This window comes from Falco rusticolus, chromosome 6, assembly GCF_015220075.1.
Source record: "Falco rusticolus isolate bFalRus1 chromosome 6, bFalRus1.pri, whole genome shotgun sequence".
NCBI classification, from domain to species: Eukaryota; Metazoa; Chordata; class Aves; order Falconiformes; family Falconidae; genus Falco; species Falco rusticolus.
The window spans coordinates 73119012-73141813 of NC_051192.1; the positions used below are offsets into that span (position 1 = coordinate 73119012).

Below are 22802 nucleotides of genomic sequence, written 5' to 3' on the forward strand. Positions count from 1 at the left end.
TGATACTCAAGTAATTTGTCTGACAATTTGTCTGCAAGCTCCCTTGAGCAACTACAACAAAAGGCTAAATTATAATTTGGTACTATCTGATTTGAAACAATAAAATCAAGATTGAGTTATTGTCTCAGTAGACGAGATCTACTTCACTCATGACAAAAAGCCTACCACCAAACACTTTTTGGACCATCATAGTATTTTCTCTCTGTCAATATCTAACTTTATATTGAGCAATATATTTCCATTTGTTTAATAAATTATATAATAAGTAATTATTTATATCAGTATTATTTAATAAGTAATATATTCTTTGTAAGCAAATTATGCTCAGGAAGTTAGGTCTTGGTACTCTCCAAGACAAAGGGTAAAAAAAACATGTCTCAGTTGTATTTATCAAAACCATTCATCTCTAATCAGATTTGGAGAGGTCTGTCACATATTCACAGAAGACAGGAACATGACCACAGTAACGACAGCTTGTGGGTTAATGCTATCAAAATATCTCTCAACAAATAAGTATTCAAAACAGGCAATGGAATGGGGTTCAAAAAATCAGCAAAACTTGTAAAATAAATTCATACATCCATCGCTCCTTGATGAAAAAAAACCACAGCCTCAATTTCTGCTCGTAAGCAGTGATTCAATTATTGGATAACCTAAAACATTTGGCAATGGAAACAGTTTTAAATTAGTTGCTACAGAAACATTACAAGTAATGGGATGAAATTAAGAGATGAAAATTTGGGCTGAATCATCAGGAAAATAATTCTAATTGCAAGACCTATTTTACAATGGAAGAAGTTTTAGAAAATGGTGGTGGAAGCCCTATTTTTTGGCACATTTTAAACAAGGCTGGACTGAGCATTAGGAAATATTCTGTCTGTCACAACCCTGCACTGCCAGGAGAATAGTTTTTCATCATCAGTATCTCACTTTCTGCACATGATCCAATATCGACTGATCAATTAGATTAACATCTAAGATCTATTAGATTAAGATGCCTAAAGCACAGAACACATAAGCACATTTTTGAGTTCTAATCGTGCATTTGAGAATTCTGCTGAATAGTGATGAATTTAAGGACCTGCTTTTAATATTGGAAACTTGAAAAGAAGGAAATTCTACAGTAAAATCTATTTATAAAACAAGTGTTTGTTTTACAGGAAAGGCCTTGAAGTTTTAATAACCCCAAACCAAAACACTTTTTTGTCACAATAAACTTAGAACTTTTCTAAACACAGGGCAAAATTATGACAGAAGGGTGGACACAGATGTTTACAGATCAATTGGATCTGCCAATAGCCAATGGCTAGTTTATTCATGGTATGTATAGGAGATCCAGATTCAAGATTACCCTGATTACCAAAAGGGAATTATATACAAGCTTCCACATTTGTCTGGAGCTCCAAGCTACTAGCTACACCTCGGACAGAATTTTTCCACAAAAATCTTTGGTTTCAATTAGTCAGTGTTTTTTGATAAAAAGTGCCATCCAAAAATTCCTACCTAGCTCATCTGGTTGCTTGCTAAAGGGCAAAAAGGTTGAAGAGACAGAAAGAAATCATTCTGGCAGGTGTCTGTATTATGCTTTCAGGTATGTATATTTAGATATGCTTTCCAAATATAAATTATTCAGTGCAATAAAGTTGTTACTGGCAGTGGTAAAGCATATATAAACTTTATTAAATAAAGCAGACCAGATTCAGAAATGAACTAACATTCTAAATTTAGGATTCCTATTCCTCCTTTATTACCTTTTTAGTAAACAATTCTCACAGAAGCTTCATGTGAAAATATTGATACTATTAACTGTACAACCAAAAATGAGAAATGCTAATAGTAAAATCTTCTTATCTATTACATTTATTATTTTTTTTTTACCTTAGCCCCATTTTTCCCTGGCTCTCCCTTGATACCTGGTAAGCCACGTGGTCCCTAAGAGAGAAAAAATGAAAACCAGCTTAAATAGTAATACAATCTGATACAGAATGAGACACAGAAATGTAATACAATGTGACCTGGGGACTGATGAGTCAGCTGGCTGACCATAACATTTTAGTAACTGGATAGAAAACCAGAACCAAGCATAAAATATATTAACATGTACAAATAAGGCACACTACCATAACTCATGACTGGGAACAACAAAACAATTCTTTGCTTTAACCAAGGACCACCCCAGGAAAAAAGGACATCACACAGCCTGTACTAGTCCAGAGATATCCCCTTCCTTTCAAATGTCCATCAGACAAGCCTTCACATATGCCATGTTGGAGGCTCACTCTTCACCCCAGCACGCTCTCAGATATTTAATTCAACAAATTACTAAGTCCTCAACTATCCAGCCAGACTGGATAAAGCAAAATACAGCACTGGTTTCCAGTAACTGTCCCAGGAAGGGCTACTAAATTAATAAAGTGAAGACAGAAAAATAATTCTCCTCCATCAGTCTGGGATTTATCTGAAACCTACTTTTGGATGTGTGAATTGTAGGTAATCAATCACCATGACAAGATCACTGTTACTAATACATAGAAAAATGGAAGAAACTACTGTTTGGCTTCTGGATCAGGATGAAAATGTCTAAGCCCCAGGTGAATTCTGCTCCTACAGGCCTTACCTAGGAATGATTAGGTTTGGGAGCCTAATTGTCAGCCTAACTGCAAACCTCAAAGCCGCGTGAGTTCCAAAGAAATTCACCCAAGCATGGCCCCTGACTTCATGCCATCCACTAAGCCCTTTTCATTCCCCAGATCTCAACTCTCAGTGACAAACAATGGATATTGGGAGAGAGTTGGTGGGATTTGTCTCAGATTTTAAAATTCTAGGAATGAAACAGAAACTTACTTGAACCCCCGGAGTTCCTGGAATACCTGGAGTTCCTGCTGATCCCTGATATCCCTAAGGAAAAGAAACTAAGACTTGTGACTTTTCCTAAGTTACATTTACAAATTTCCAAACAGCTATTTAAGGAAAAAACAATCTTCCTGGTTACTAGAAAACTGCTGTCACACCTCTGTCATTTTAGGTCACAAATTTTAGTAACTGCTGTAAAAATCACACATTTGAGATTTAGATAGCAGCTTTCAGAAGCTTTCACCTCTGCATGTGAAGTTTGTGGCCACCAGACTTTATGCTAAAATCTGTTATTTTAGAATTGTTACATGAGAATGTAACAAATATATTGTTTTGTTCCCCACTGGGGAAAAAAAAAACAAAACAACAACAAATGAACCCATATACATAGACATTTTCTCTCTCTCTAAAGAAAAATAGCTCAAAGATGCCAGGACTTTTAAAGGCTTATTTCCAGTTACAGGAATAAGCTTTAACAAACAAGGCATGTTCTAATACATTATGCAGCTAGTTTTATAATATCTCTAAATAATAAAAATTCCATTCTCAATACTAAGCACTCCACTGTGAGCTCCAAGGTATATAACAGGCTATGCAAGTAAAAGAATAATTTGAATGACTGGAACTACGAAAAGAAATACTAAATAATTCATGAGTTGAAAAGAGAATTTCAGGAATGCTTTACTAGAAATCAACATTGGCAGAACAAGAGAACCTTTGCAGAACCCCAAATATATGCCTGAGGTGTTTTGGTAGATTGGATTCAATGAGTACAGCAAAGTTAGCCATTTTTAATGCAAAATTAAAAAGTGCTTTAGAAGAATCCTTTAACAGAGGCAAGTAACTGAAGAATAGGACTTTTACTTAGCTCCATTAAACCCAAGTCATTCCAACGGACAAAATTAGTTACAAAGAAGTTTGGGTTTGTTTTTTTTGAAAACATACAAAACAAGAAGAGAAATTGTCCTATAAAACTGTGAGGCTATTTGGCTCAGACCTTTTAACAGGCATCCCAAATTAAACTTGATAAATCCTATAATATGGGCTATCCAATTTCAAATACCCAAAATTTGATCTTGATTTGAACTGAAAGGACTAATAATCCTATTTCTAAATGAGTTTCAGTCTTAAAAACTTAGGACAAAATTTAATGAGGGGATTTTGACACTGGTAAAAAGGAGCTAATAAAACCTTTTCAATACAAGGAAGGCAATGTGTATGTCTGATTTCTTCTTTCAATCAGTGAGAATTTCCTAACAGAGCTAAAATTATTTGCTGGGTTAGATACAAGAGAGTACTTGCTGTGCTCAAATGTCAAAAGACATTTGAGCAGATGCCCGACGAGCCAGCTGGTAATGTTTAGTGTAGAAGTAAACAGAATTCTAGGTCTCTGTCATACATGGATCCTTTATCAAGCATTTCACTTTTAGTGCTCAAGGCAGTTCTAGCAATATCAGCTTTAACTGTAAATGGTGTAGCATTCCCAGATTGCTTATAGGCCTCCTGGGCAGCTGAAACAATTCACCAAGTCAAAAAATGCCTTTAAAAGTTTATCATTTTAGTTCTTCCCCATAAAAAGCAAAGTTTGTATGACTTCCTGCAGGATGTAATTCTATATCAATAAAACTTACTTTCATATTTTAGATGTCTGAAATGCAATTTCCCTTCCTTCTCCTTCTAACTGAGTAGGGGAAGCATTAGAGGAGGACAATTTCCTGGATGAACTGAATTTCAAAATTCACGAGATGAGTTCAGGATGACAAAAATATTTTCAGCTCACAAAACTGTATTTAGCTCAGAGCTAGATCTTGTAATGTGATTTCCAAGCAAATCAAATGCTTTGACGTGTTTTTTTAATGGAAAGACAGAACACAGAAGATTCAAAAGGACATTCACAGAAAGTCAGAAAAATGAGAATCACTGCCTGGTACAAATAACATAGCAATTGTTTGAACAAGTTTAAAATGCCTTCTATAAATTATGAAAAACAGCCTTCATAAAAACTGAGCATGTATTTGTATCATTACTCCTTCTGCAGTATGGATCATCAGTCTGCATCCCATAATCATAGAATCATAGAATGGTTGGGGTTGGAAGGGACCTTAAAGGTCTTCTGGTTCCAACCCCCCTGCCAGGGGCAGGGACACTTTCCACCAGACCAGGCTGCTCAAAGCCCCATCCAGCCTGGCCTTGAACACTTCCAGGGATGGGGCATCCACAGCTTCTCTGAGCAACCTGTGCCAGTGTCTCACCACCCTCACAGTAAAGAATTTCTTCCTAATATCTAACCTAAATCTACCCTCTTTCAGCTTAAAATAATTCCCCCTTGTCCTATCACTACATGGCCTAGTAAAAAGTCCCTCTCCAGCTTTCTTGCAGGCCTCCTTTAGGTACTGTATGCTACCTCTATATACATAGTACCCTTATATCTATATTTATATATAATATTGTGTGTATATATATACAGTACCTTTAGGTATTATATGCAAACATATACAATTTTTTTTTTGCACTAAAGTCAGCACAAGCCCTCTTTTCCTAACCTCAAAGCCCTCAATAAGAGTAGGTATGTGACATACATACATACGCTCCAAGAACTGCTGTGCAATAGCTGACATCTTATGTAAAAGGGACAGAAGAGAAAATTCCCTTTTCAATTGACACAGACAAGTTCAGGACTGACGGTTCACTTTCAAATAAGGTGAAAACGCTAATTTTGCCACCAAAAAGAATTTCTCACAAACTTTACAGAAGACACACAAATGCTGTAGAAAGTATTCTAGCTAACCCTGAATTTGATACTGTTTTGAATCCAGTTGCCTAAACATAGGCAGCTCCTGCCTTTTGACATTTCCTAGATACCCACCCAGTGCACAAAAATGTTTGGGAGGCATTCATCCTTTTGAAGCAGCAGCATGGGCTAGACAAAATACCTTACAGCATAGGAATCCCATACCTCTTGAAGTATATTAGTTCAATATCTGTTGACTAATATGGAAATTTAGACATCCAGTGTCTCTGTACACATGTAAGCACTAAATGTAGGTGTCTTAAACCCCACCTATAATGTTTCATGAATGTTGTCCATCAGCACTCCTCCACAGCACTTTGTTTATATTCTCATTCATTATTTTACATCAGTGCAACTGAAATCAGGATTGTACAAAATCTCTCTCTCAATTTGTTGTGGGTGGGAACAGTATTGATAAATTTATAGTGCCTGAAAAATCTGTAAAGGCAAAGTGATAAGCAGAAAGATACTGAGATGCTTAGTTTTGTACCGGATGGCTGGGTATTTACAATAATCACAGATAAACTGTAACTTTGGAATTTAAGGAAAACAGCAATAATTTACAAATAATTCTAAGGGAAAATGTTGAACAGACTTCTTAGGCCAAATGACTTACATAAAGGACACAGACAAATTAGCTATACTGTCATTATCAGTGAATTAAGAGCCTTGCTGGAAAATGAATGTTAGTTTACCTGTAAGGAAAAAAAAAATGTGCAAGAAGGACTTATGACAAGCATTAATTCCAAAGAACTTTTAGATGCAATAGCAGAGTAAACCTCAGAAGTATATCTTCAATGCACTTGCACGCCTAAAGGACAAAAGTTCAGACAGCATTCACAGGTGTATCACATCAGACAAACATAAAATAAAAATAAAAGTAAATAAAAGTACATACTGATAAGGCAATGACAACTGCAGTGCATGCCTCCTCATTGAAAAACTTTTGGAGTGACCGAACAACATAAATGTCAAAAGCATGACAACAGGACTACTTCGGAAAGACAAGGGAGAAGTAAACAAGCTCAATTTGGCTGAGAAATACGCAAGTATCAACAGTAATGGTCTAAAGATATTTAAGGACTGTAAACACTAAGTAAACAGAACTATTTAGAGTGATGTAGCTAACCATAATGGAATTCAACTGCAAAATAAGAATTTGACTTGGTGTTAAGAAAACCTCCTGACAGAGAGGTCTGCAGACCTCTTGTGGAAGTCTCTTGCAAGAATCTTTAGTACATCTAAAGCACAAACATCTAAAGCATTACAAAAGAAGTTTTCAAAACCTTTTTCATAAAATATATTACATCTTAAAGGACAGAAATTCTCATAGCTATTCAGACATGTATCCACACCAACACTCAAATTCGCAGTAATGCTATGACCTCCCTCACCGTCAGTATCAGTAACTAAAAACCTGCAAGGTAACAGAAATGTTAGAAAGTACTTGATGTTTTTGAATTCAGTGGTTTAGTCTTTCTCTGAGAAGTTGTTTATCACCTAATGTTTTTGCCTCAGGTCCTTCTTCCTCCTTTTCTTAAGATGCTTTTTTTCCCATCCCACTCCCACCTAACCTTCTCTAACACCTCACTATGCATGTACTCATCTGCCCCCTGCTTTTCTTTTTCCTGCCCCTTTGGACATGTCCTCTCCAGCAGGTTTGTGTATAGCCTGTGCCTTACACCTTTCTCTGGAACTTTCTTGAGCAGTGGTAACTCCAGAGCTAGAACAAGTGTAATCTCCTCTCTCCTCCCTCTGTTAAATAGCAAGGCCCTGGCAGAAGGACTTTTCATGACATCTGTTTCTGCAGGCTACCAAGCTGTCTGCAGTGAAGCCCCTGTGTCTACACATACCAAAACATGAAAATGAAGGGCAGATACAGCATTAGATCACAAAGGTAACTAAATGCAGCTTTTACCCTCCAACATAGACTTGGGGATGACCCCTGATCAAAGATTTGTAATCACATGAGCATTATTATGGGAGAAGTACAGAAAAGAGTTTTTGTTGCCTGGTCTGTTGCCTTTTTTTGCTTTGTTTTGTTTTGGCTTGTTTAAGCCTTTCTCCATTTTTTTAACACTTCCTTCCACTGGCTACTCCATCATCTTCCAAGGCTTTCATAGCTCAGAGCCCCTAGCAATATATTTTAACAGAGCATGATGTTCTGGGCTCAAATACCACAGAGGGGAAAAAAAAATATCCATCAAGATTATTAAATACAAGGTCATGAATCCAGCTTTAAAAGTTCCAGAACCTCAGACTTCTGGGATACAGGATGATGTACCAAGGGAGTACAACTTCCTGCTTTCTGGTTAGATGGTCGTCCTTATCATCTGCCCTTAGCCACTGCTGAAGATAGTCATATGGTTTTCTGTCTAAAATGTTCAGCTGTATTCAACACAAGTCAGCATCAGGCATCGCCCTGATATCAAAGTAGGAGGTCTCACTGAAGCTATTACATGACTCCATTAGTCAGAACGGAGCAAACATACTTCCTCTAAGAATAACAAGCTCACAGTGTTACTGAGCAATATGTATTTTTCTGGAATTGAGAGCAGCATTTTACAGCTGAATTATGAACTATGTCTTTGAAAGTTTCCTGAGAAAATTATCTGCAAAGTTCATATGAACTTAAGCCCCCAGGAAAACCATCCGATAGCACAGGTAATCCTATGTATACATGAAACTATTATCCATTTTTATTCCAAAAGTACTGTTGAAATAGCTGGCCATTGCCATTATACGAAGTTCATCATAAAAGATTAGGCCTTAAGTTGGTCACAAATTATTATTATACTCTAGGTAATATTACAGCTGTAATAACGTTCTGTAGGGGTTTTTTTTAAATAAATATTGGAATGATCAGAAATTACTTATTATGTGAGGTTTTTGATACCTTATGAACTCTGTATCTGGGTATATCAGTAGAGACAGTCCCATCAGATTATTTTTAAACTGCTTATTTCTTGTGGACACTGTAAAGACAAGGCAAATGGTTCCAAACTTCCATGAATGAAACTAGATGGAATACTGGAAAATTGTCCAAATTTGCCAGCTGTGTGGTTCAAGGTTCAAAATTGACAAATAATTGTATTTTTAAATTTCTTTCAGCAGACCAATAACTTAACACCTCTGTTAGCCACAAGTGATCACCACACGGAGTCCGTTCATTTATTTTTCCTCTGAATTTGAGTTTTTCCCCAGTATGTGTAAAATGTCCTCTGGAATAAAAAATGGCTTTGTGATTGCACAGTCAGGCCAATGAGCATTCTCAGGGCCAGGAACCACTCCAGCTGCTTCGTTCTGATGACTAATGCCCAATAAAATGAGTTCCAGTTGAGATTCAAATACTATTTTTACCCTTGTACTTATTTACCAGTGCTATTTCTCCTGACAAGACAATTAAATCATTTCAGGTCCCAAATGACATTTTTTATTGAAAAAAATGTTGGGTTTTTTTATTTTTCTTTATTATTATGCTTCTTTTGTGCTTTTCTTCAGTTACTTCACTTGCTTCTTTCTGTATGTAGCAGAGTATGGAAAATAAACAGAGGTGTCAATTAAAGGGAAAAAACAAAGAACCTATAAAAAAAGCTGTTTTAAAAAAAAACAACAAAAGAATGATTGAAAATGAGTCATGTTTATATTCCCTTCCCCAAATATTACAGCAAACAATTCTACTGGGCAACACCAGGTTAACAATTATTTTTGAGTAATACTGAAGATATTCATGGGAATTGTTTTGAATTTTTCTGCACTAAAAATAACTTTGCATATTACAACAGTCCAGCTAGCCCACAACTAATAAACTAAACTTTCTTCAATGTTTTACTTTAAAAATCAGTTACACATATTAATATAAATGCACGCCTAAAACCTTTCTGAGAGGAAGAAACATTTTGTTGATCAGTTGTACTGTTCAAAGAAAATGAATACCAGATAGGCAAATTGGAATAACTTTAGAGAAGAACATAAAAATGTGTTTGGGAACAGAAAAGACTGACTTTCCAGGAAAAGCTTTTCATGCAAAATCCATTTGATTAAACACTGACTGCACAACTACCTGTAAGCCTATTGTGCTGCTTGAATTAAGAGCTTGCTTTTCAGAGTTCCCCACGGTATACAGCTAAAAGATTCATATGAGCAAAGATATCTCAAACAAGGAAAACCACTGACAGCACAGAAAATATGCAAGTTTTGTTAGCAAATAAATAAATAAAATGAAAAGAAAAAGACAGAGACAGGAATCTGTTGTCATGCATAGTGTATGTAAAGGGTCTCCCATTTTTCGTGGCTAAAAGCTAGCCTGGAAAGCACTCAATAATCCACTGTAAGGAACAATAATGTACTGGCCAGAGCTGCAGATGATCTAATAGGTTTGCAATTATATCCTTACAAAGAACAAGTGCAAAAAGCTACAGCTGATATTTCAAAAAAATTAGTCAGTTAATAAAGCTATAGGATTTAACTGTAAGCACTTCCAATAACACATGAACTTCAATTCAGCAAAATGGTAAAATTTCTCCTTTAGCAAGGCTTTTTGATTCTCTTTGGATTGTCTGAGATACTTTTATTAATCTTTTTTGTGTTCAGACAATGCCCATCTACTATCTATGTATGTTATGACTCACTCTCAGGAAAAAACTGTTGCAGAAACAAAGTCTCAGGAACAAAGTTGCAGAAAGACACAGTACCAATTTATTTTTCCTTCATGATTCACAGTTACAAATTTCAGTACTGGAAAGATACATAACACTGAAGTAGAAATCTGTTAATAAAAGTATGAAAAAGTCATAACAAATTGTTTCTAAAACAATACTGTTGAAATTGACTGGACACTTTAGAAATAGTGTCTTAATCTATTTTCTAAAAGAGAGAATGGAAACTGACGGTTCCCTACCAATTTCCAGTCCATTCTGGCTTCTCTAAAGCTTACACAATATCACTTTATTTTTCGAAATATCAGAGTTATCTGGATTAAAGACAGCTCTGCTATGTTTATCCGTACTGCAAGTCTACTTCTAGCAATTGGCATGGTCAAACTGTGATGGACAACTCCAGGTTGAGACAGTTTGTGTACCTTTGTATAGAACAGGCCTGCTCTTCAGAAGCTTAAGCACCATCAAAAATTAACTGAAAACTTATTCTGACTCGATCACACTTCCCCAGCTCAGAATCCACCTATTCCTATTTTAAAACTCGTATTTCCACCATTGTCTGGAACCAAAATCTATTTTATAGCACTGAATTTCCATTCAGATTGTTTTCTCTATTCCTAGTTCAAAAAAACTCCAAAGATAATAGCTATCAAAAACTGCTTAAGACAAAAGCAAAAGGATAAATTTTTTTCTTATATCACAAAAGAAATGAGGATCTTTGCTTTTGGAACTAATGAAAAATTCCTGTACTCAGTGCTCTGCTGGGTCATCAGGGCTACCACGGCCAGGTCTTAATATCCCAAGTGCCACATTTTAAAGCTGCCATTTTCAATTGTTAGAAACAATTGCTTTTCTTGTTTTCAGTGCCAATTTTTCTTCTATCAAAGTAAATCTGCTTCCAAAAGGAATCACCACAGTTGATGCACACAAATGAACCATATGCTATCCCTACGAAAAGGCCAACACACAACTAAGCAACAACATTTTGTAATGTGTGTAGCACAGAGCTTTCTCTTTGTAACTGGTAGTATTTATTACTGTTACAACATACGCACTTCCAAGTAAGTATCAATCTCACTGTTTCCATCTTTAGCTGACATAGAAATGAAATATATTACCAGTATTAAAAATTATTAACAAAAATTGAACATTAGGTGTTTTTATAAAGCTATCCTTTGTAGGATGCGCCTCTTCAATAGGAGTAAGATTCTAGAGGTACTAAATTTAATAAGCAAGAGTAGATTTGGGAAAGACCTTTGATAAGTCACAATATCCTCATGAATCTTTCCATAGGACAGTAGATTACTAAAAAGGTGAAGTTGAAAGGTCCAGTCCAGCCCTTCTCTTAAGTCTCTCTAGTTTGTCAAGTGTGGAACAAAGTGGTCCAAAATAACTTAATATCCTTCTAAGTCTTAACCAAACCCATATATTATTAGTTCCCCAGTCCATAATCCAATGTTTCTTTCATAAACCATTTTGTCTTCTCTGCACTCATCGACCTGTATTTTCAAAAGTTTTGGGACACGTTCTTATATTTTTATTCTCAATAGTATTTGGGACTCCTCCCTAATTGTATTTCCTGTGATTTCAAGACATGATGCTTACCTCCTCTTCTGCTTCACCACGGAGACTTCAAAATAACACTACAACCTAGGTACTCAACCATAAAACTCAGTCCTCACAATAAGAATGAAAAACTACAATGAATTAATTTCCGGTATGTGCATGCACTTTATTTTCCTGCTTTTGGTATCCAAGCAGAGAAATAATCTTTTCAGAAGCAGATTATTTGTAATGCTCCCAGCTGCCTTTTACCTTTTTTTTTTCTTATTTTATTTTTAAATATAAATAAAACAGCTTCTAGTGAATAGTAAGAAACATCAGAGGCCACGTTCTTAGAAAGGAAACATGGGTGGTCGAGTCTCCCAGCTTTTGGCCTGCTCTCTCTTAACACAAGAGGCACAGGACCACCACCACTTTGGTGATACAGAGACTGCAGGCTGTTAACAAAACCTTGCTCAACAGATAAGCTTGGCCGTCAATATCTTAGAAGCTTCTAATTACATTCAAAGTTGTAATATATTTTTTCAATGAAACCTTAAACTATTTTTATATATTTATTTGCTTTCATTACAATAAAAAATGTTAACCATGAAGGCCAGACAAGCCATTGCCAAACCCGTCATTTTTATTTTAGGGATGTATATTATTAATATACTTTCTTTCAGTCTTTACCATCCATATTAATGGAATGCCAGATTAAAAAGTAAAATGTAGAGTAAGAGAAAAATGCAGGTATTTTTTATGATGTAACGATTAGGACTGCACAATATTTGTACATTTAACATTCTATACACATATCTACTTGTATATCTGTGTATATGTATATGTATTTTCTAGAACTATATATGCATATCTACTATTTGGTGGACTACTTGAGGCATCCTAAAAAGAAATTAAATTAACTAAGCTTAAACGTGAGAAGCAATCCCTAAAACAAAATAGACAAAATAGAATTTTAGCTCCCTAAAGTGCTTTCTAATGCAAAAAGTTCTTAAGCAGTAAAGACTGAAGGTCAGAAGGTGTTAACTGATGCAAACTGATGCAAAGACCAACAGGAGCAGTCATAGCCTGCTTATTATTATTATATACATATAATAGTGCCTAACTCATGCTATCATATATACAATATTTTAGCCTGAAACAAAAATACTATGATTAACATATATGAACATTCAGATAGCACTTAAGTGACATTCACATTTTCAAAGAATGGAGACAAAATCATCTAAATTTGAAAATCTGATCTCAGTAGTATGTGTTTTTTCTCCTGTTAGTTTTGCATTTACAATATATGACTAAGTTTTCAGTACTCACAGGCTTACCATCTGGACCAGGCTGACCAGGATAACCATGATTCCCAGGCTGACCAGGGTCACCCTATAGAGAAGCAACATGTTAACACACAAAAGATATGAAAGAGCATTTTAATATTAGCACAGAGCAACCTTAAGCCTAACACATTCCATGAAACAGTGGCTGCAAGCCCAGATACCTGCTATTGAGGAATAATTCCTATAGCAAAAAAGAAATTATCTTGTAACTCCCTCCCCAGGAAAATTCTCCCCAACTTCTTGTGCAGAACTTGGAGAAGTGAGCCCACACTCAGTTACAGCACAAGTTTAACCCGTCATCTCAAAAGCTTTCAAGCTTTTCAATACCTTAATCACAGAAAAAAAAACCCCACCCAAAACAAACCTTTCTTTTCATCAAATAGATGAATAAAAATCTTTATGAAAACCTTCTTAACCTAGTAGTACTACTCTGAAGAAAACTCTCACCTGCTTTGGCTGAGTCTACTTCTTAAAACAAAAGGACCAAAAAGGCAGGAGCCAGGATTAAAACCTACTAAATACTAAACTCCTCTCCACACACTGCTGTTTAAAGAAGATATTATTTTAGATTTCTTCTTATAAGGCCTTTGCAATTATTCTGACAATTTCTGTTACAACCATAACATTGAAGGGAAAATTGGTTCCCTGGGCTTCATGTTTATGGTAAGAAAGCAGGAAATTAACTTCCTAATCAATATATCCTTACTACTGGATTTGATTTGAGCCCAGCAAAATCCTGTAAGACTTGATCTATAAAATCGTTTTACTTTTACAAGACCTTTAAGCAGGTACCACTTTCTTCAGCCTGAACCATCAACAGACCTGTGGGTCAGTTACAGCTGCAGAATTGTTAATAAACTGGGAGGACATTAGGAGGGAAATAGGAAACTAGCTTTCAATGTGACTTTAAAAAAACATCTTTTCATATATCAACCATAGAAATGTGATGCTGAACTAAATGGGAAAAGATATAGGATAATATCTCTAGAAAAGCATAACTGTCATAATTTGCTAAATTCATAATAGGTTTATCCAGAATTATTATTGTCCAAATTAAGAAGTCCAGGTTTGAGATCTGAGTGAAAATAAATTTGTTTTCAAATATGCTATCTAAACTATGAAATTTTACACCTTTAACTTGAAAAGGCTAAAACATGTTACCTCTATTTTTAAATTGGTTTAATTTAATTAATTTTATTGTACTCCATTAATATCATAAACACACAAATTACATTTAAATTTATATGGTTCCGAAGCCCAATATTCAAAAATTAAGAAATACCATAATTAAGATAACCTATACAATCTTAACTTGGCTTCCTTTTCACTCTTTCTGCAATCTTTTGTGTTAGGCATCATCTTGTTACCTGTATTATTCAATTACCCCCAAACAAATATTATACTGCAATATAATGGAAAGACTGCACATGAAGCCAGGATCTAAATAAAATCCTGTAAGTCACCCTAATTCTGACATTTCATACTCTTTCATACTTTACAGGATATGGCTTTCCATTTTTACAAATTATAAATACTTTCTTCTCTTTTTTTTTTTTCCTAATATGCTAAAGAGAAAAAAAAAAAAGACCAGAAAAATTCTATTACATGAAATAATAATGATCTCCTACTTGTGGATTCCAATTCCCTGATTAGAAACCTTTACCACAGTAGCAAAAATGCCCTTTGACTTGAGGTAGCTGCAGCATGCTGTTAACCCGTTATATGATGACAGTAGAGTTTTTTTAATCATCTGCTTAATGAAAGACAAAAGATTTGGGCTTTTCTTGTCTACCCTTATAAGGCAAGCTAGTAACTAGAAGCACTGCTCAGCACAATTATTGAGAAAGGTACTACAGCAAAACATTAGGGATTTGAATTTGCCATATTTAGACATCTGAGACTCAAGTCTGCTTCTCATATTAATCTTTCACCAACACTGGGTGGAGGCCATCGGAACAGCTAAGGTGGAACTCTCCCCGTAAGCATCTTGTCCATTCTTTAACAAAAAAAAAAAATAAAAATCTCTCCATTAAAAGACTTCCATTATCAAAGCAATTCACTCTCAAAAAATTAACAGTGCGAGATCATTTGCTGAAGAGTAGCAAGGAAACATAGTTTTATATCCATGAGCATTTTTCTTAAAAAAATAAAAGCTATTTTAGTGTCATTAGGAGTTGTGGCACCAAAATCTGGCCTTGAAGATCCTATCACTGCATTAATGCACTGGAAACCAGAACTAGGAAAACTTGTCTCCTACTTTTTTAATCTGCTTGACTATGACTGGAGAACATAAGATCTGCAAAAAAAAGAAAAATGAAAAAAGGAAGTCGTATACACTCAATAAGACAGAATGGAAACTTACTTTGGGGCCTGGAGGTCCTTGCTTTCCTGGTGGGCAAATGCAGGGGGCAGGTGTTGAGCCAACATCACTAGGACCATTCATGCACTACCAAGAGTAAAACCAGCCATCAATGCACATGCTAAAAGCATTCAACAAACATATCATAGCATTATATGAATCTGATTTTCCTTAGATTGCATAGGTCCTGGCTTTCACTCTCTTGTTCAGCTGGAACTTCTGCTTACCTGAACATTGCCCTCCAGCTACTTTGCATGCATGAGTTCATCATTTTACCCAGAAGAAAAATAAATAAAAAATTAAATACCAATACTGGGCTGATACATGAAACTATTTGCTTTTCCACAAATATTTCGTCATATAGTTTGATAATTTTAAACAATTTTAATATAATTTTAAATAATTTCAAATCTGGCAATATGCAAAACTCTTCTTAAAAACTAACTGATATTCACTATTTGAAGTGTGATCAGTTATCAAATATAACTATTTAATTGAAGTTTGTGAAAAGAATGTAATAAATATTATGTTTAGTATAATAACCACAACTCATGGGCATGCTATCATGTGTAGCAAGCCTGAAAAGAACATAAAGCCCAAGCCTCCTACCTCCTGGGCATGTGTCCCAACTACGAAGATACTTGAGGAAAGATGGGGCATGGCTGCTACCACCGACTCCTACAAGTCACTAGTCCTGACCCCCAGGGTGCCCATCCTGGAAAACCATCAGGTGTCATCTTCCAACCTGTGCTCTCTATACAAAGAGCTGTAAATACTAAACCTTGGCAGTCCACATCACCCTCTAGAGATATCTGGGTTTTTTTAGAGGCATTTACTTCTCACCATTGAGAACATATGAAAACCCAGCAATTTCTTAGAGCTATGGAAAAGGCAAAAACTTAAGAATCCAAGATACAAAAAAGCAGAATTTGTATTTATTATCTAAAACACTTTCTATAACATTTTATACATATTTCCTAAAATAATGCAGACTTCTTACAATGTTCTCCGAATGTAATTCTTTCTCAGGGTCAAATGACTGATCAAAACACAAATCCACATTTCCTTTGCAATGGTACCAAGTGTAGTTACAAGGATGGTTAGGGAAGCTATCGTATTAAGCCTTCAAACAAGCTCCTCCTTAGGGAGCTCCCATTAGCATGATGCAGGTAACAGGCACGTGACTGTGCATATCCCCACACACTTTGCAACAGCAGCCAACCCTGCAAATAATAGTAATTGAATTGAAACGGGGGGGAAATCGGGCCTTTTATTCCAATAAATACGGGTTTCTTCAGAAAACTGATTTTTAATTCGTCTATTGACTAGAGTTCAATTAATGGAAATCCAGCACTTTTACACTTAGCAAACCTCTGTCCACTTTTCAAAACAAAGTGTATACTCCCTAGAGTAATAAGAAATGTATATAAAGTCAAATACTACCTTAAACTGAGTTTGAGCAGTTTAGGATTGAGCCTACCTCTCCATTCTGAAACAAGATGAAACACAATTTAAGAATACAGCAATATTTGTAATAAGCAAAATCCATTCATTTGTAAATGTTTCACCAAAACCAATCATAAATTTAGGGCTGTAACTGTCAAGGAACTGTAATTAAAAACTTTTATTTTTTCTCAGACTTATGTGCAGCTGCTATCGATGAAGATGAATTTTTTGTTCATTTCTTTAAAGGTCTTTCAACAGCAGCTAGCAGTAGCAATTTTTAAAAGGCAATGACAAAACTAGAATTAATACTGAACAATCTAAATATTTACACACTAATGCTTAGATTTGTGTCAAACCTTTTGCCAGGAGTACTTTTCATAAAAAAAAATTTCTCTGCTTACTCATTCATGTCAGAGAATGTACCAAAATATTTCTAAAAGCTCTGATCTCTGCCTGAATCCAGCATCTGGGAAAACATACAGCAGCACAGAGGGAAGGCTGGCTATTCTCACTTTCCTGTATGACTGCATTAGACTCTGCTGTCAACTCACTTGAGTTTTCCAGTATCTGCAACACCACAGAACAATCCATCCCCAAATATTTCAGCATACTAACGGTGAAATTGTCTGTCTTAATGGTTTAGTAGCCGCCATTAGCTAAGCACCATCTACAAGTTTTCTAACATACAGAATCACCACAGACTTTGTACACAGTCTGTGGAGAGAGGCAGCTTCCTCTGTATTGAAATTCCATCTTAGGCAACCTCTAGAGGAGGTTGTCCTTCTCTATGGATCATAGAGGGAGCTTAAAATTACATGCAGATAATTATCTCAGGAAAGGGGACTAATTCAGGCTGTAATTAGTACATATAGCACCTGCTTAGTGCAGGAGCTCTGACACAACCACACTCTTGACACAATACAACCACAAATCACATATTCCTACTTGGAGATCATCCAACGTTTTTATTTTCTGACAGAGTCCAGAATCACATGTGTAACATCCAAATTTAATTTATAACAGCAAGTGAAACTAAACTAGCAAAAAGCAATCTTTTTGCTAGGACTTCTTGCCAAATTGCAGACAACACAAGATACGATGGACTTTTTAGTGCTTGCTTTCTTTAAGCAATCTTTTTTCATTTGTTTACTTTTCATATCCTCCTTCCAATTTGTAAAAAGCAAAAAGGTACGTGCTGCAGTTAAATAGCCAAATACTACATTTACTTCAGGCTTTAAAGCTAACTTTAAAAAGGTGTTCCTGACCCCATTAGTTCTTGCCACACACAGTTAGATTTCAGAACAGCTAACAATCCAGCCACCTACTCATTGCTTAAATGAAAGCTGTGAGTTCTGAAAAAGCCTAATAAGGGTGCTGTCTGTAATGAACACATTGGCCCCAAATAAACAGCAGAAAAACAGACTAGCTGGGCCTCTGTGCAAGTCTGATAAAAAATAAAATATCTGGATGTTGAAAATTCACAGGTTCTATTATCGAACTGGCAAAATGGTCCTAACACTAAAGCAAATCACAACATGAAGAATATGGCTTCACATAGTAAAGACACTGTTGTCTGATTATCTTTAGCTCAGTTTGTTTCAGACACCAAAGGAGGATATTTTGAAGGAAATTGTATGTATAAAACAATCTCTTGCTTATATTTTGAGATGGGAGCTGAATGCTTTTAAAATCTGGCTCCACCTGTGTGTCATGAATTGTTTCCAAATCTGTTTGCATGTGATTTACATTTCATTGCATAATTAACTGTAAGTAAGAGGGCAAAGAGAGGGTCAAAGGATCCCCATAAGCTTCCTAAATCATAAAATCCTGAACGGGATTATATTTTTGTCTTATCCGTAATATACTTAATGAAAACTTAGCAACATTTCAGTTAACAGGGCATTTAACACAGACATCGCTATAGCTATATCTGATAGGAAAAGGCAATTTAAAAATATAGGGTTATGAATAAAAATTCCAGAGATTAAATGACCTGACATGTAGCAAGAAGTGTATCAGATAAGTTAAAAAGTAATATTTAAAGTATTTTACACAATTGTAACCTAGTAGTTTCATTAAATTGTAACAGAAGATCCTGAGATTCTTCTAGACCGCTGTCAAATTTCCACCATCAAATATCTAAACTAAAGCCAACTTTCAAAATATGTTAGTGCAAAAGTAAGGCTGATAACAGACAAGTTCTTGTCACTTGATACTGTACAGATAACAAGCACTTGTTTGCACTAGCTGAATCAATGTACCATTTACTTATTTTAAGAGTTAAGTCAGCTTTAAACAGTCATTTGTAAAAAATGCCAAGTAGTCCTCAAAAGTTCATCTATCATACTCACAAATCCTGGGATCTCACAGACTGTTTCTCGATTATTTTGCTCCGGGTCACAGTAGATTCGCAGTTTTTGTATATCAAACTACAATTCAAAACATAAAATACCTTTTTAGAGAAAGTGTTATTAGCCTGACATTGTTAATTTTAACTATACACTTCTTAAATTGCATCATCCACAAGTTCAAAAAAAATGAACAAAACATTAAAAAGTGAGAGAAACTGGAAGCTCTGTGTGTCCACGATGGTTAACAACCAATTCTAGATGTAGAAATATTTTTAGTCAGGCTAATCATGATGATTAATATGTGCAACTAATTCAGTTTAAAGAATCCAAGGTTTTCTTTTCTAAAATAAAAGAAATCACCGCCCTTAATCCTTGACAACAAATCAAAACACGCACAGCACAAATTACACTGGCTGCCATTATCATTGGGAAACAAGTTACAACCGCACAGGCAAAACCAACCTTTTCCTTTTTACCTTAACAGCCCTACAAAGAAGTTTCTACACTGGCCTGTCGCTACTAGACGTAAGATTTGTAAGTTTTGGTGAAGCATTAGAAGGCATCCCCAACACCTGAAAGAATTTGGTTTAGAGTTTAGCTGTATAACATAAAGCTTTAAAAAGCAACCAGTGAAAACACTGGCACCGGGTAAGCAAAAGTTTGTGCCATTCTGCTCTGTTGTGATACTCCAGAAAAATAAGACCACTGAAGTCAGTTTTTCTAGCATAAACTATCATGACTGCAAAGAGAAAAAAGGCCTGTAACACTTATTTGAAATCACGGACTATAAGTTGGACTAGTGGACTAGCTGGACTATATATAGTCAATACCATGCCTAGTAATACAAGCTTTCAAATTTAAAATGTCTACAATTCACAACAATGAAGTATGTACAGAATTTATCATCACTATACTGGAAAGCACTTCAGTCAGCAAGATCCTAATTAATTCAAGAACACTTGCAAAATATCACCAGAAAACATCTGAATCAGAGCACAAAAAGATAATGAAAATTCACCAAAGAATCTCTGAAGAAGATTCTTGTATCATACTTTGTATCCAGCTCCAACTGATTTCTTTTAAGGATTTCACAATACCTTTTCACTGAAAGGCAGTATGCAATTTCATCAAAATATTTCTCCATAATCATAGTTTAAAGAGAAATGTCCTTGCAAAGTTTGACTCTTAGTGCTTTGCAGAATGCATAACCATCTGACAAAGTGGAGAAAGGCAACACTTTTCTTAGATTACAGAAATCATCTGGAAATATAAAATTGCAACGTGTGGCAGATTTTCTACTTTTGTTCTAGTCCACTATCAGAATAGGATCTTGTACAATCTGACATTCCTTAAATATTTTCATCTCTATTTTAGACAACATGTCTTGCTACTAACATTGTTTAACTCAGAAACTGAATTACTGGGAACCTATAAATGTCCCATTTCTGCAGTGACTTAAGAGAAAAAACAAGGCACAACAACAATAAGCAAGCAACCCTCTAAACCTAGAATGCACAAAACTATAAAAATAGGATAATCCTGCACAGACAGAGAAAATGCATGAGACGATTACAATTCTGCAATCTCTACTTTCATTGCAGTAAGTGCTTGAAATACTATCAGAAATCTGTGGGAAACATTCAGTAGATTTTGCAAAGGGGGACTTCAGTATACAGACCATGTTGCAACCAGAAATGCTGAGTCACACACACACACTGCCTCATCCAAGTTTCCATGTACACTTTTAGAATACGGTAATAGAGCTGAAGCCTGGCTATAAATAGAATTCAGGAGTAACTGAGTAAAGACAACTGAAGAGAGTTAGCAAAGATGATGCAAAACACATTAATGTATTTTAGTAGGAGCAGTAAAAATCGTGAAATTAGAGTACAAAAAAAGCATAGCTTTCAAAATAACTAAAAATAATGTCTACTTATGTCATTCAGTATTTCTTAGTATTGTTGCCATTACTATCAGTTTAATTAGTAATGTCATTACCGCATTGCTATAAAGATAAGGAAATAATCTATTCAGCCAACATCTGGAACAGTCAACATAATAGTCTTCACCACTGGTCTACTCAGCCTTTACCTATACAGCCTGAGTTATAACCAGCTTTTTGGTGTCTGCAAAGAGCTGAAGGCAGGACTTTAACATTCCTCAGAACAGAGGAGAACCTTGGCACAGGGTTCTTAAGTGGGGGGGCTTCCAGCATAGAAGAATCAAACTGTGGCAGTCTTGACTATGAAATATTTGCAGTACAACAGAAACAGAGTTGATACACCTTGCACTTTTCATGACAGCTAGTGATTAGAAAGAAACATTTTGTTCTCTCCCTCTTTTACCCCCATAACCGATACACAGAAGGAAGGAAAGGAAATCATATGCAAGTGTCCAGCACGTAGGAAAACCCCTGCTTTGAGACGGTTTCCCAGATTTGGGTGACCACATTGCATCAGATTTGTGTTTCAGCAAAAATGAATGCCCCTTGAAATCAGTGACACCAATTAAGCATCCATCACACAGGATATATCAGTTGTGCTGTGTCCTCCTGAATACTTATGTTCCCTCTTAATTATTACAAAACTTTACACATATTAAAAATTAAAAACCTACAAATATTAAATGTTAGGGTAGTGTAAATTAGAAGATTAAGTTCAATAAAAACAGAAAACACCAATGCAATGTTATCCTGCAGTATTAGCATATGCTTACCTGTACAGTTTCCTCCTTTCCAGAATACTTTCCTATTTGGGTTAGGCCACTGATGTAAATACCTAAAACAGGATGTAATGGCTTCGTTTCAATTTCTTGGTCATCTATATACAAAGTTACAAAGTCTTCAGTTACTAAGAGACGAATTTGATGCCAGCCTTCATCAAACAATGTCTAAGAAAATGGAAGAAAATATAATTGTTTAAATTGTCTTCAATTTAAATAACAATAAGACTAATTTCAACATTTAAACTGCTGTTAATGGCTGAGATGATCCAGGTCCCAGATTCTGTCATACAGAAAATTGTGAACTGTATAGGTAAAAAAGTATTTGCCAAGCAATATTAGAATTAAGAACATGGTATCTGGTAATAATTAATGCCTATTTCAGAATTATTTCATAACTCACACAGATTTTTTTCAGTCTATGATCTGCAACATGCTCAAACCTGTATTTGTTGAAAACATGAAGCCAGAGGCCTTTTTTTTAGCAGTGGCATGTCTCAAACACTTCAGATATTAAATCAAGGTGAAAAGAAATAGATACTTGAAAAGTCCTTCTACTTATTCTCTTACAAAAAAAAATCTTAAAGACAACATGATACTGGCAGAAATAGTCACACTATTGCAATGAATAAACCAAATATTACATTCATCATGTCACAAAACCTCAGGTTTCTAAAGCTTAAGATTTAGTTTCAACAAATGGCATAGTTCTACTAGTAATAGAAAACG

General features: G+C 35.4%; 1 protein-coding gene across 1 annotated transcript in view; it reads right to left on the reverse strand.

Moving 5' to 3' along the window:
• Positions 1 to 22802, reverse strand: part of COL21A1 (collagen type XXI alpha 1 chain) — a 113832-nt gene that overhangs the window by 52375 nt on the left and 38655 nt on the right. Inside the window, exons 6-12 of the mRNA XM_037393041.1 lie at positions 22068 to 22241; positions 19353 to 19430; positions 17036 to 17044; positions 15559 to 15642; positions 13180 to 13242; positions 2845 to 2898; positions 1879 to 1932 (exon numbers count right to left, since the gene is read on the reverse strand). Of these exons, the coding sequence (XP_037248938.1) occupies positions 1879 to 1932; positions 2845 to 2898; positions 13180 to 13242; positions 15559 to 15642; positions 17036 to 17044; positions 19353 to 19430; positions 22068 to 22241 (516 nt within the window). The remainder of the gene's footprint in view (positions 1 to 1878; positions 1933 to 2844; positions 2899 to 13179; positions 13243 to 15558; positions 15643 to 17035; positions 17045 to 19352; positions 19431 to 22067; positions 22242 to 22802) is intronic.